Source organism: Episyrphus balteatus, chromosome 4 (assembly GCF_945859705.1).
Source record: "Episyrphus balteatus chromosome 4, idEpiBalt1.1, whole genome shotgun sequence".
Lineage (NCBI taxonomy): Eukaryota > Metazoa > Arthropoda > Insecta > Diptera > Syrphidae > Episyrphus > Episyrphus balteatus.
Genome location: NC_079137.1, coordinates 34,732,030 through 34,745,587, shown reverse-complemented (window position 1 = coordinate 34,745,587; position 13,558 = coordinate 34,732,030). Strand labels below are relative to the sequence as shown.

Sequence of the window (13,558 nt, the reverse complement as noted above, 5' to 3'; positions counted from 1 at the left end):
TTGTTCCCACCACCACAATATCCCTATGAAAACATAATTTCTATAAACTAATCGCTTGTGTCAAAGACGTTAAGCCTCCGATTACAATCCTCAAAATCCAAAAACCTTATTATCAGGCTCAATCCATATTATTATTATTATAATTATATTGTGTATTATGTGTATGGTAAAATAAGTTGTGCAATTATATATCTTGTATGTGTATTGTAATTTAATTTTACTGCTGCATTAATATGTGGACTTGTATAGAAGCACCACCTCCATCACAGCCAGCCTCATCCCTTGGTGGTCCACCGACTACCAGTTCGACGCCAATAGGTGGCACATCAGGGATGCTGCTTCTTGTTGGTGTAGCATCTGGAATTATCGTAGTATTACTCAATGTTTTCATAATTGGATGTTGCTTGCATAAGCGCAATCAAAAACGGATGAAGCGACGAGGTAAAGTATTTTCTATATGATGGCAGAGAAATGTGCATTGGAAAGCTTTTTCTATTCTTTTGTATATGTTTTTTTTTTTTTATTTTGTCAGGATTCAAGGATTTATGTAGGATAGATTTATAATGCATAAAGAAAGAGAGTTTGAGGAAAGCAATAAATGTACTTCTTATACCCATGACATGAAATATTATCTTCATGAGTTTGACAGTTGCGATTAGTTTTGATTTTTCTTCTTTTCTTATGAAATTTTTCTTTTCTTTTGTTTATTTAATATTTTTTTTTTTTTGTTTATGTTTCTTTTTGTTTTTTTTTTATGACAATGATAAAAAAAAAGGACTTGAACTATTGCCAGCGGAGTATACTGGAACATCAAACACTCCGGATTTGGTTATAATTGGCATTTCTTTGGCTGCTTTTGGATTTTTATTGGTTAATGCAGCTTTAGTTGCATGGTTTTTTGTTCATCAAAAACGTAAAAGAGGTTTGTTTTTTTTTTTCATTGTTTTATTTTGATTTATGATTTTTTGTTTTTATTTTGTTTTTGAATTTGATTCTTAAGACAGAAAAAAAACTGTGAGTAAATTTTATCTTTATTTGAGCTATTTTTGAGTTATATTCCTGCATTGCGATGCAAAAAAAATGTGTGCTAAAGGAGTTTTCAAAAAAGGAAGAATACCGAATGTTATAAGAGCAAAGGGAAAATAAATACATAGGTTAAAATAAAAATAAAAAAAATGAATATTAGTTATTTATTTATTCTGTTTTGAAAAAAAAAGACAGCATCCAAATAAATTTAACAATTTTAATGAAATTATTTATTCCATATTTTTTCTTCATTTTTATTTTAATAGAAACATCAAATCAAACAAGCAAAACTGCCACTATTGAAATGTATGCACCGAGTTCATATAACGATACAGTCACAGGCGAGACTTTATCAAGTGTTTCAGAAAAAAGCGATTCCTATTCGAATGAAGGAAGTCAACCTGAATATATCGTAAGTACAAATTTTATTTTTTTTTCTTAGAAAAAACCTAGAATTTTTTAAAGATCTTTTTGACCAAAAAAATATTCTTAATATGTCTTACATCATTTATCTTTTATTTTTTTTTTTTTTTGTTTTCTAGGATGAAGCAAGGAAAAAAGCTGCCTCCACATATTTGGTTGAAAATGCGGATATGCCACCGCCTCGATACCAAAAAGATGGAACTCTACCTTCTCTCTATCCAAATAATTTAAGTAAGTTTTTGTTTTAGTAAAAATTTGTCGATAAAATGGAAAAAAGTTGATTCAATGTTGAAAATACTTACACAAAACATCGTTAAATTAAGGTTGAAATAATTTAAACGAAAAATTCAAATTGTAATCAGACTTGAGCGTTAGTTCTAGCTTTGTAGAGCCTGATTTAGATTTAACGATTGTTTAGTTTAAAAAAATTGAATATATGTCGTTTATACCTCTTAATTAGGTTTAATGTTTTTTTTTTGTAAAGCTACGTAAAAGATTAAAAAAAAAACAAGTTAACATCCACTCAACCTTAACTGAAAAAGTCGAAAGTAGGTCAAATATGTATCACCTTTCCTTTTCTGAAATATTTTTTTCAAAAATTACATACTTTCCTTCAAATGCTGGATGTTATATGTACATGCAGAACATTGCATGACCAATGAAACCGTTTGAAAAATCAACCCTTTGGTAAATTTCTCAACGGCAGAAACGCATGTTAAATTTTGCCCATAAAAAAAAATGCGCATACGCCACAGGGACCCCTGTAAGTAGTAATAAAAAAGTGTATCGCTGACTTAATAATGAAATAAATTTTCTACTCATAAAAAAACTGACTGTCACAATTACGACATTATGGTTCTTCACTCATAATTTTACATGTGAGGTCTAAAATCCTGAAGTCTTTACACGGAGAAAAAAAAAAAAACATATTAAAAACAAATGGAATGTGTATTAGCGAATTTCTGCATGGTTTCTTGCCAAAAAGACTGCCTTCTGAAAATAAGTGATACCTAAACAAAGCATCTACATACATCTCAAAATGTATGTCAAAATAAAATAATCTTTTTAAGTTAAAGTGAAAATCCTTTTATATTTGTTTAATATTTTAATTTAATTTAGAATGTAGATACAATGAGTAATAACTACTTCATTCTTAGCTGATACACTTACATTTTTTTAAGAAGATAATTGAATCGTCAGTTGTCCACTTTTTTCGAAATTGACTTTTTGATGCAAATTTCATCTTAAGGCGTAGACACATCTTCCAAGTTGAAAAAAAAAAAACAAAAACAAAATTATTTTGGGTGTCGAAGTTACAGGGGTTAAAAAATTATATAAGTTTGAAGAACAGAATAAATCCAGGATTTCAGGCTTTTGATTATATCTTAACTAAGACTTTCACTAGTTTTGATTTCAAAAAACGTTGAATGGGTTATAAGCAGAGACCAAAAATAACAGTCAACCTTTATTTTCAATCGGTTTCTCTCTGAGAGTTACCACATTACTTTAAATAGTTTCGGTTAAGGTTTGAGATTTATTTTTAAAAATCAAAAATAAAGGTTATCGGTTGAGATTTATTTTTTATTTTTTTAAATACATATCTCTCAATGGTTGAGATTTTTACAAAAAAAAATAAATGGAAAAGGTCAACCTTTAACCGTTTTCGCTAAAAATAAATCAAAAATGGTCAATTCAAAGGAAAATGTCGAATATGTCAAGAATGTCTTTATATTGCAAAAATAAATATGAAAAGCATGTTTTTTTCTAAGTTTATGTATTAAATATTGTATGAACTAAATAGACTCTCAAAGTTCCTTAGACCCAAGATTATATCTCTTTTCGTTTAAAGTAAAATCTAAAGACGAAAATGTGTTTTCCACTGTGATTTGAGTCGCTGGAACGACAAGCACAACCAATGCAATTTCGAATATTTCAGGAGACCGATGTTCTAATATCTAGGTCAAAGCGTTTAGCTTCCAGAAGCGTTTTCGCCCGCCCAAATTCAAACGGCTATATCTCGGAATTTTGATAAAATTAATTTTTTGATGCCAAAAGGTGGCGAGGACTCTAACCTACATTTGGGTACCTTTCCCATCCCTGTAGGTGCACGCGTTCTCAAAGCGGGAGAACTTAAAGGTAAAAAAAAAGTTAAGCCCGATTCTGGAAAAATAGGCATGATGTTTAACATAAAAGATAATTTTTTTAAAATCTGACAATGTGCAAAGCGTAGGCCCATGACACAAGCTATCATTTGGCATCACTCCCAAAAATTGCTCTCAAGCGGTTTAGCTTACAGGAGCGTTCAAAGATTTTTCGGGGATTTTTCGAAAAAATATGTTACCCCAACTTTCAAACGCGATTTTTTCGCAATTCAGTTTTTTGCGCTTTTCCAACAATTTTGCAGAATGGACTTATTAAGTTCTTACAACTTACGATTCAATTGTTTTAAAGATGAAATCAAGTTCATTTTAAATTGAAATTAAGTTGATTTTAACAGAGCTTAAACGGATTCCATTTATTTTTATAAGAAATCTTATTGTTTAAAAAAAACAAAAAGATAAATCTAAGTCCCTTACTTTTTGGTGTTTTTAATTCGCATGTAAAAAGAAATCAATAGTGCAAAAGTGGATTGAGCTGTTTCTCACTCATTTCATCTAGAAAAAGGTTTAACACTATTACATTAGTTAATAAAAATTAAAGAAAATCTATCCTTAATTAAATTACTACTATAGTATTTTTGATCAAAATTTCTAGAAATTAAATTGATTTGAAAGATTCATCGTTATAATTTAGGTAGTAGCCCTGTAATTATCAAATATGTCGTCATTTAAGATCCAATTAAATTCAATTCCCATAAATGGTGTTTTGACCATAAATTGTTTTAATCTCACAATGTAAAACGAAATATTTTTTAATAATAATTTTTAATCTAAAATTATCTCTTTTGCCTTTTTAAAAAAAATCTTTTTTTAAAGGATATTTTTTTGTCAAAACTTCTTTCTCATATTATAAGCTTCAAGGATTCAAAGATTTTGAATTTTTTTCGAGTTAAATGTTTTTTGCCAGAAACTTTCTTAAACAACGATTTCTTAAACATGTTTTGACTCAATGGACTAAAGTAACCCAGAAAAATTATTCTAATACTTCTAAGTTTTCTTTGCTTATAGGTATATCATGATCCATTTGCAATTCACTTCAAGTCTTACTTTTTCTATATTATCTTAATAAAATAGAATATTATTCTGTATAAATCATGTCACTAGAAATATCATTACTTCTTCCTTAATCAGTTTTCAACTTCTAATTGGAAACGAATATCCTTTTACTTTTTTTCTCTGATACCCTAGAACCCAAATTCAGTTTGTAATTAATTGAAATTTTACATTACTCGGTATCCTTTTATTACACTTCATTACAACTAATATCGTTGAAAATAGGTACAATCTGACGGAAATAATATTTTTTAACTACCTACAGTAGCGAGCAAAAAAAATGCAAACAATAAAAACATTTGCATTTTTTTGCTCGCCCAAAAACGCATATTTAGGTAGACTTTTGACAAAATAATGGCTTTGGAGTAAAATATTACACAAATTGAATCTGTTTAATGAAAATAAAACAGTTTCAATATGCCAAATTTGGTAACTTAGTTCTTGTTCCAAACTCTTTAAACTTTTTTCGTTTGCATTTTTTTTGCTCGCTACTGTACATAACGAGTTGCAAAAAAAAAAAGAAAAAAACAACAACCTGCATTGTCAAAGTGTGAATTAGCTCTCTGCAGAGAATTGTTAAATGTGAATTGGGAACAAAGGATAGAAAAATAGAATTCAGGCTTGAAGAGTATATACCGTAATGGGGGGAGTAGACTAAGCGGAAGGGGTAAGGCATAGAAAGGGTAATAATAAAAAAAATACAAATACAAAAAAAAAAGTCTACTACATTGCCTTCGCTAAAATGGAAAATCATAAAATGTACTATTTTCTTCTTACAAAAAAAAAAAAAAACTAAAAACAAAAAAATTAAACCAAACGAAAAGAACGAAACGAATGAAGAGCCGTCTTTTGTATTTTCTTTGCAAGGACCCCTGGGGCCAAAAAGTGACAACATGACGACTCCCGTTGAGATTTGAAAAATGAATAAATAGATGGATGAAGAGATGGAAAGTACCATTTGGTGCTTCTGGCTGCTATTTCTGCTGCTGCTCCAGCTTCAGCTACTGTTGCCATTGCTCCTCTTTGCTCTCTCGACGTGTTCCACATGAAAAATTATATGTTACCCTATGTTGTGTCTTTCAGTAGTTTGGTTTTTCGTTCGGATGGATGTGTCTGAGTTTTGCAATATATAGAATATAAGTAGCGTTCTCTACTGTCTTTCTGTTAAAATATTCAAGGATCTTCTTCTAAGTTTGACATTTCAACCCGCATACATGTACGTGTACAATAATATACTATACCTACATGTATCATATGTAGGAGCTTTCTAGGAGCAAAAGAGCATTCGAAATCCCGCCGCGCACTAAACAACTGCCATATAGTGTAGATACTGCTTCTACACACAAATCATGGGAAACTATATTTCCTGTTTTTCGTCTTCATATAGTACGAGAACTTGTTTTGATTCAATGAAATTAAGAAAACACATTGTTACATGTATTTTTTTTTCTATTTTTTCCTATTTTCCATTTCATTTTTATTTATTTCCTTTTTTTGTGGTTTAACATGACATTCAAAATAAGAGAAATTATAATAATATTCAGGATGTCAGTTTTTGTGGTTTCTGCAATGTAAGCACATTTTGAAAACTGCAAAAAACTTCTAAACGAAATTATATTTACTTTTTTTATGAACCAATCAAAAGATAGTTCTTTTTTGGTTATCTTGTTTGAATTTCAATAGAAATGTGCTCTGTAGATCAAATTATATAATTTTTTTTTTTATTTTCAGCAAATTCAAGAACATTGCCACATCCAAGACATAATACAACGAATCTTGACCATCGAGCACGTGATGATCAAATGCTCCTTAGTAAAGGAGTATATATTCCGTCCCCATCGCCGGCGCCACCGCCAGATGGTTCTTATTATAATATGAACAGCGATCGATATCTTTCCTATCCACCTATGGTAAGTACAAATTATCACCATCAAACATGATCAAATCATCGAAAATCAGAATTTCCAAAAAAAAATTCGAAAATCCTAATATTCAAGTTCTAAAAAGTCCAACATTTTCAAACATATATTCAGAAAATCGAACAAACAGCTATTATGAGTCCCTCAAATTTTGATATTAGGATTTAATTTAAGAATGTCAGATTTTTGGTGTAAGTAAATTATTAAATTAACCCATGATACTGCTTTGCTCTATAAAAAACGTTATGAAAAAATTTCGTTTTTCTTACTAATTTTTGAGAAGCTGTTTTTAAGTAAAAATGGTCGAATTAAATATTTAGTACAGAATTTGAAAGTTTAATTTCTTTCGGATCTTTTAGTAAACTGATTTTAAGAACTACCGTTATCACGTTTTAAAGAATAGTGCTCAACAAAAAAAAATAAAATTTCATTTATTCAAACAAGATCGACGCGACATCGATGGTCGATTGCTTTAGTGTCAAAATAACGGTCGGTTGAATTGAGATTCCTTCAAGTATATGAATGAAAAAAAAAATTATAGGAAATAAATCTTTCAAAAAGATAACAGTTTTCGAAGTGCATGAAAATTGTCGATAGTTTCTAGAGCCACAAATTTTATTTTGTTCGGTAATCAGATGTACTCAAAAAATTCCCAAAAGGAATGGAGCTTGTCCTAAATAATTTGTTAAAAAAAATCAGATTCGGTTTCGCGGAAATAAAAACGAGGTTGAGATTTTGTAATAGGTAAAACGTTTTTGTGGTCGCTCTAAATGAATCCGAAGTCCGTTTCTCTCGATCACGTCAGATCTTTTAGATAACCTCAAAAAGTGTTCATAGACACCATGAAAAGAACATCTTTTTGAGGATATCTCGAAAACCTGACTTGATAGGGCAAAATAAACTCCGTGTTTGATTTCAGCGACCCGAAAAACATAAAATTTTTCTTTTGTTTGCCTGTGACATTTTTTTAAGTTATCTCATATATCTGACGTAATGGGGCAAAATGGACTTCGGATTCGGTTTCATCTGCCTAAAAAACATATCGCACCCTCAGTGCAAAAGAGCGATAAGTCAAAAAATGACATTTTTGAGATAATGATGAGGAAATGTTGCTTTTTAAATTATCTTTCTTTTGAAGGGCTTGTTGTTAACGTAAACGAAAAATTCGAAAGATTATGACTGTTTTCATCCAATTCCTACTATATTAAAAGTCAAACTCTTTCCTAATTTAAACAATTTAAAAAAAAAATGTATTAAAACTACAAAATAAACATAATGGTTCTTGTAATAGAGCTTTGACATTATGGAAATTGCTGTCCCATGGAAAGTTATAGGGGAAAGTTTAGAGTCAGTATGTATTTTGCAGAAGCGTTTTCTCGAAATGAACTTTTTTGAGTTCTCGCTCTTTTGCACTGAGGGTGCGATATGATATACATAGTCTCAACCTCAGATTAGAACTAGTGATGGGAACTATCGAATGATTCCAACTATCGATAGTTAGTAACTGAATGATTTGAACTATCGAATAGTTCATTCATTCATTCATTTATTTATTCATTCGAACAAAAACTATCGAATAAAAACTATCGAATAAACTATCGGATAAAAACTATTCAAATGAAAAAACTATCGTTTAAGAAAACTATTCCAATGAAAAAACTATCGTTTAAGAAAACTATTCGAATGAAAAAACTATCGTATAAAAAAAAAACTATTTAAATAAAAAAACTATCGTTTAAGAAATCTTTTCGAATGAATAAACTATCGAATAAAAAAACTATTCGAATGAATAAACTATCGAACAAAAAAAAACTATTCGAATGAAAAAACTATGGAATAAAAAATTATCGAATGAAAAAACTATTCAAATGAAAATAGTAACTAAATGAATGATTTCTTTCTTTCAAATGAATGAATATTTTACAACTACCGATAGTTTGATAGTTTTTATTCGATAGTTCCCATCATTAATTAGAACTTTGTTTTTTGTTTTTTTGTGTGGCTATGTAATGATACACAAAAAGTAATAAAGCCCTTTCTCCACAGTTCTTATTCGCTTGTATCAGTTTAAACTAATTAGCGAAGTAGTTTAAGCTTGTTATAGCTTAGCCCGGACAAAATTTTTCAATTTACCGCGACATAAAATATTTCACAACTAAATAAATGTGGAAAAAACGTTTCATTCAGGATTATAAAATTATGTACTTTAAAACAATTTTTCATATCCCCAGATTTCATAAATAAAGCTAGCTACATCAACCGTCTTCTCTTCCCCCACTCTTTCACATGCAGTATAAAAAAAATCTAGTAAATAAAAATATAAAAAATCACGTATACGCCACAGTGTACGTTGGCAACTTGCAAATAATCTTAATTACAACTTTGGCCAAAGTGTCAACATACCCAAATTGATACTAAATAATACTTACACTTATAAAATGAACGAAATATTCCTCCTCTATTTAAATAAACCGAAAAAAAACCTTTTGAGTCGTTTTCGAGAAAATTGCAATTACTAAAAATTTTTTTTTGGAGGTATGTACATACTTTCTAAGTGGGATATTAAAAAACGAACAAAAAAAATCTTAGAAATTACAAAAACAAAAAAAAGCTTGAACCTACCAAATTTTAAGTTTTTTTTTGTAAACGGTCCTTAAAAATTGTTGTAATCGAGAGCGGTGAAAGTTTTTTTTTAACTTTCTTACTTGAACTTTTCGTAGTTTTACAGATTCATCAACTTTCCCTGGATTCCGAAATTTTGCAAATTTTATGCTTAATTTTACTCGACTATTTATTTGAATTTGATAATATTTTGTGAAAATGTTAATTTTCGTATTTTAAATGATTTTTTTGTGATATTTTTTTAAATATTACCAAGTTGAAAACTAGTTACTGAAAAATTGTATTTTTTTTTTTTTTTTTAATTTTTTGTTGAAAATTTAAATTTAAGATCCAATCGATAGATAGTGCCAGTAATGAGGGATTTTTCAATCCTAAATTTTCTCATCACTCATATACTGTAAATAATTTTAACAACTTTTGGCCTTTGAAAACTGGTTTCACACTGTTCTATGTGACTCAGATGAAATTAATATTTTGCGCCAAAAAGCTTAGGTACAAAAAAGTTATAAAATAGATGCTTCTCCATTTTATGTGTTCGTGTCCAAATAATCACTCTTAAAGTTATAGTTCAGGTTTAAATTTTATGAAAACCAGACACTTTGCAGTAAAGTATAAAAATAAAAATGTTAAATAACCAAAGTTAATCCAACAAAATATATCTAAAAGCGTAACCATCATGCAACACCTGCCAAATGTTTTGAGGTGATCACTGATGCATATACATATACCTACCTACACTATAACACACCCCTCAAACTCGTATAAATTTATCCCACAGAAGTATGAATGTTATCAAGCATGTATTAAGAGAGAAGTTGAGGTGCTAGCTGCTAGTATCTAGTTATACGTTACACATTACAACTTTTTCACAATTCCGTACTCTTTGTTTTACAAAGGATATCCACCACTCGCATTGCCACAAATACTTACCTACAACGCCGCACCTTCTAGTAGAAATACACCTAGAAACTAGATGGGTTACCTTCGTCCTTGTATATATTCTTTGTGCCGGAAAACACGCAAATGTTCGATTTTAGTTTGCAAACGTAACGTTAAAAATGTTTTTTCCCCACATAAAAAAAGTTCATATATGTATGTATATAATGCTCGTGGGGATTTTGTTTTCTCTATTTTTAATAACTGTACACATTATAACCCCCAAGAGGACGCTTTTATCCTTATCCCATTCCATTCAATCTCATCCCATTCCATCCCATTCCCATTCTATATATCTATACGAAATATACCAATCCCCCATGCATTGCACATCAGGCACTCTGCAAACACAATGTAGCAGTCTAACCGTCTGTTTGTCTTTCGGCTCTTGCTCTCTGGCAAAGTTGTTTGTCCAAGGACTAAGCTTCCAAGGGGAACGGGTAGTGCAGTGCACCCATTTTGAATAAGTGATTATTATGCTGAAAGAATATTGTAACGCCCATGCATACAACACACACATATAGCATCATCTAACTAACCATAGAGGATTGCAGTGCAGTTTTGCAGTACACAGAGAACAGATTCTAATGTCTCTGAGTTTTATATTATAGTTTTTATACTCACTCACCTTACTACCAAACCAGGATATTGAGGATATTACACTATAATATCAGGGTGACCATATTTTTCAATGTTAAACCAAAAAAATGCAAATCGATTTTTAATTGAGATAGGTGTCATGCGGATTTGTAGAACTTGTGATCCCAATCAAGCTTGACATATTCATAATTTAGAATGGAACAAAACAATGATGACCTGGGTTTAAGAATGATTGAAAAAGGTACAATTTAGATACTGTAGGATGCTGGGATAGGAGATAGAGCAGAAAACAGAACCAAAAAGAAAATAAGATAGGATCATTGGCGTAGTTTCTTCTAAAGAAGAGGAAGAACGGGAAGTAATTTTGATTACATTGCCAGACCAAATACATATTCATTTTTGTCTACGAAATGAATGAAAACGATGAAAAAAATTACCCCGCGATTATTTTTAAAGAAGTTTATTATTTTTTTCCTTTGGATAGGCAATTCCATAGGGTTCACATTTCAGAAATTCCTCCAGGATTGATATTTTTTATAAGGTTCTTAAAATGAAACTTGAAATTGTTTAATGAAAATTCCGAAAAGACCATAATCAAGGTTGTCCAACAATCATTTTAAAGTTATGGCACTTAACAACTCAAATACGGCTTACGGTTTACAAATGAACCACAACATATTATTATTACTGCTCATATTTTCAGACGGTTTTGCTTTACTCAAAGTCTTGTAACCTTGTCGGTTCTATAGAAGATGAGCGTACCTGCGTTAAATTTGTTAGTACTGATTTTTGGTAGAGTTGTTTATGGCTAGGGGCCAATCAACATTTTTGGTTTTTGGAAAAAAAAAGTCAAATGCCTGATTTTCAAAAATTGATGAGAGTTAAAAAAATACCCAAAATATTCAGTCTTTGATTATGTAGTACCCCGTGGCGAGATGTTTAGTCCGATAGACTACATATCCCTACTAACAAGTTTGCTTCTATAATGCTTTACAGAAGCAACAATTGCATCTGTAAAGCTTTATAGAACCAAAATTGTTTGTAGGGATAGTGCCAGAGATCTGGGTTCGATTTCTAGCCTCCACCACCAAAAATAAATTTTTTTCAGGGGTGCTACCGCTTTCGATGATTAGCCCTTCGGAAAAGTTGGTCCCCGTGAAATAGCTATAACTCAGACCTACAAACTTGGTGGTAACACACAGAAGTTGTTGTTGTTCATTCAAAACGCAGCAACACTGCGCTTATGAAAGAGCAACACACAAACCCCTTCTAAAGTTAGTCATGTTTTCGTCCCTGGCGTATAATGTACCCAAGTTTATTCAAAGGCCTCTTCTACTACACATGCTTAAGTCCTTGTCATTCAGCGAGAATGATGTTGTTGACGAAAAAGCCTAAAAAATGCTTTAAACTGCAAGAAATTTGCACTTGGAAAACATTTCACAACTTGTACCCTTATCTCTGCAAAAACAATGTTTTTAATGTTTGCATTTTTTTAATTTATTACACTGTGTTACAAAATAAAAATCACGTCAATTACTTTCTAAATGACCTAGCAGAGGTTGAAGGTGTTACTGAGTACATCATATTTCGGCACTTGAAATTTTTCGTAGACCTTAAAAATTACTAGTTATCGTCAAAAAAACGTTTTTCAATGGGGTGTAGATTTTATGGGCTGAATCTCAAAGTACAACCTTTTTTTCATCGTTTTTTAGAGTTCGGAGACCGTTTTGCTACATTTTGTGTTTTGGAAATTTTTGTATTAACAGTTTTATTGTTCTATTTATCTGAAATTGACCGAAAAATGGCTGAGTAAAAAATCGTCCAAAATCTGAAAACATTGAAAAACGGTTTTTTGACTATAGCTTGAAATTTTGAGGGTCTACGAAAGTAGACCAAAGTAATTGACATGATTATTATTTTGTAACACAGTGTTATTTTTTTTTTTTTTAATGTTCAGTTAATGCCCAGTCTAGAAGGTACCACATGATTTATACATTGTTGAAAAGGTCTTAATGTCTTCTTTTCAAAACAATAAAAAACTTAATAAACCCCTTCTAAAGTTAGTCATGTTTTCGTCCCTGGCGTATAATGTACCCAAGTTTATTCAAAGGCCTCTTCTACTACACATGCTTAAGTCCTTGTCATTCAGCGAAAATGATGTTGTTGACGAAAAAGCCTAAGAAATGCTTTAAACTGCAAAAAATTTGCACTTGGAAAACATTTCACAACTTGGACCTTTAAATGTGCAAAAACAATGTTCTTAATGTTTGCATTTTTTTAATTTATTACACTGTATTACAAAATAAAAATCATGTCAATTACTTTAGAAATGACCTAGCAGAGGTTGTAGGTGTTACTGAGTACATCATATTTCGGCACTTGAAATTTTTCGTGTTATTTCAAAATTTCAAGTTATCGTCAAAAAACCGTTTTTCGATGTATTCAGATTACAAAGATTTTTTACTCAACCATTTTTTGGTCAGTTTAAGATTTTTTTACAGTTCTAAACAGAGGAATACTTGTTCTTTTTGAAAATATTTGTTTATTATGCTCAAGCACCAAATTGGGTGTAGATTTTATGGGCTGAATCTCAAAGTACAACCTTTTTTCATCGTTTTTTAGAGTTCGGAGACCGTTTTAAGCTACATTTTGTGTTTTGGAAATTTTTTTATTAACAGTTTTATTGTTCTATTTATCTGAAACTGACCGAAAAATATCTGAGTAAAAAATCGTCCAAAATCTGAAAACATTGAAAAACGGTTTTTTGACGATAGCTTGAAATTTTGAGGGTCTACGAAAGTAGACCAAAGTAATTGACAT

General features: G+C 30.5%; 1 protein-coding gene across 3 annotated transcripts in view; it reads left to right on the top strand.

The window, feature by feature from the left end:
• Nucleotides 1-13,558, top strand: part of LOC129920315 (nephrin) — a 162,343-nt gene that overhangs the window by 141,952 nt on the left and 6,833 nt on the right. The window contains exons 17-21 of one of the 3 annotated variants that reach the window (XM_056001654.1): nt 250-441; nt 776-922; nt 1,293-1,438; nt 1,569-1,680; nt 6,393-6,571. In XM_056001654.1, the coding sequence (XP_055857629.1) occupies nt 250-441; nt 776-922; nt 1,293-1,438; nt 1,569-1,680; nt 6,393-6,571 (776 nt within the window). The remainder of the gene's footprint in view (nt 1-249; nt 442-775; nt 923-1,292; nt 1,439-1,568; nt 1,681-6,392; nt 6,572-13,558) is intronic. The other 2 variants (XM_056001652.1, XM_056001653.1) reach the window with 2 other exon arrangements.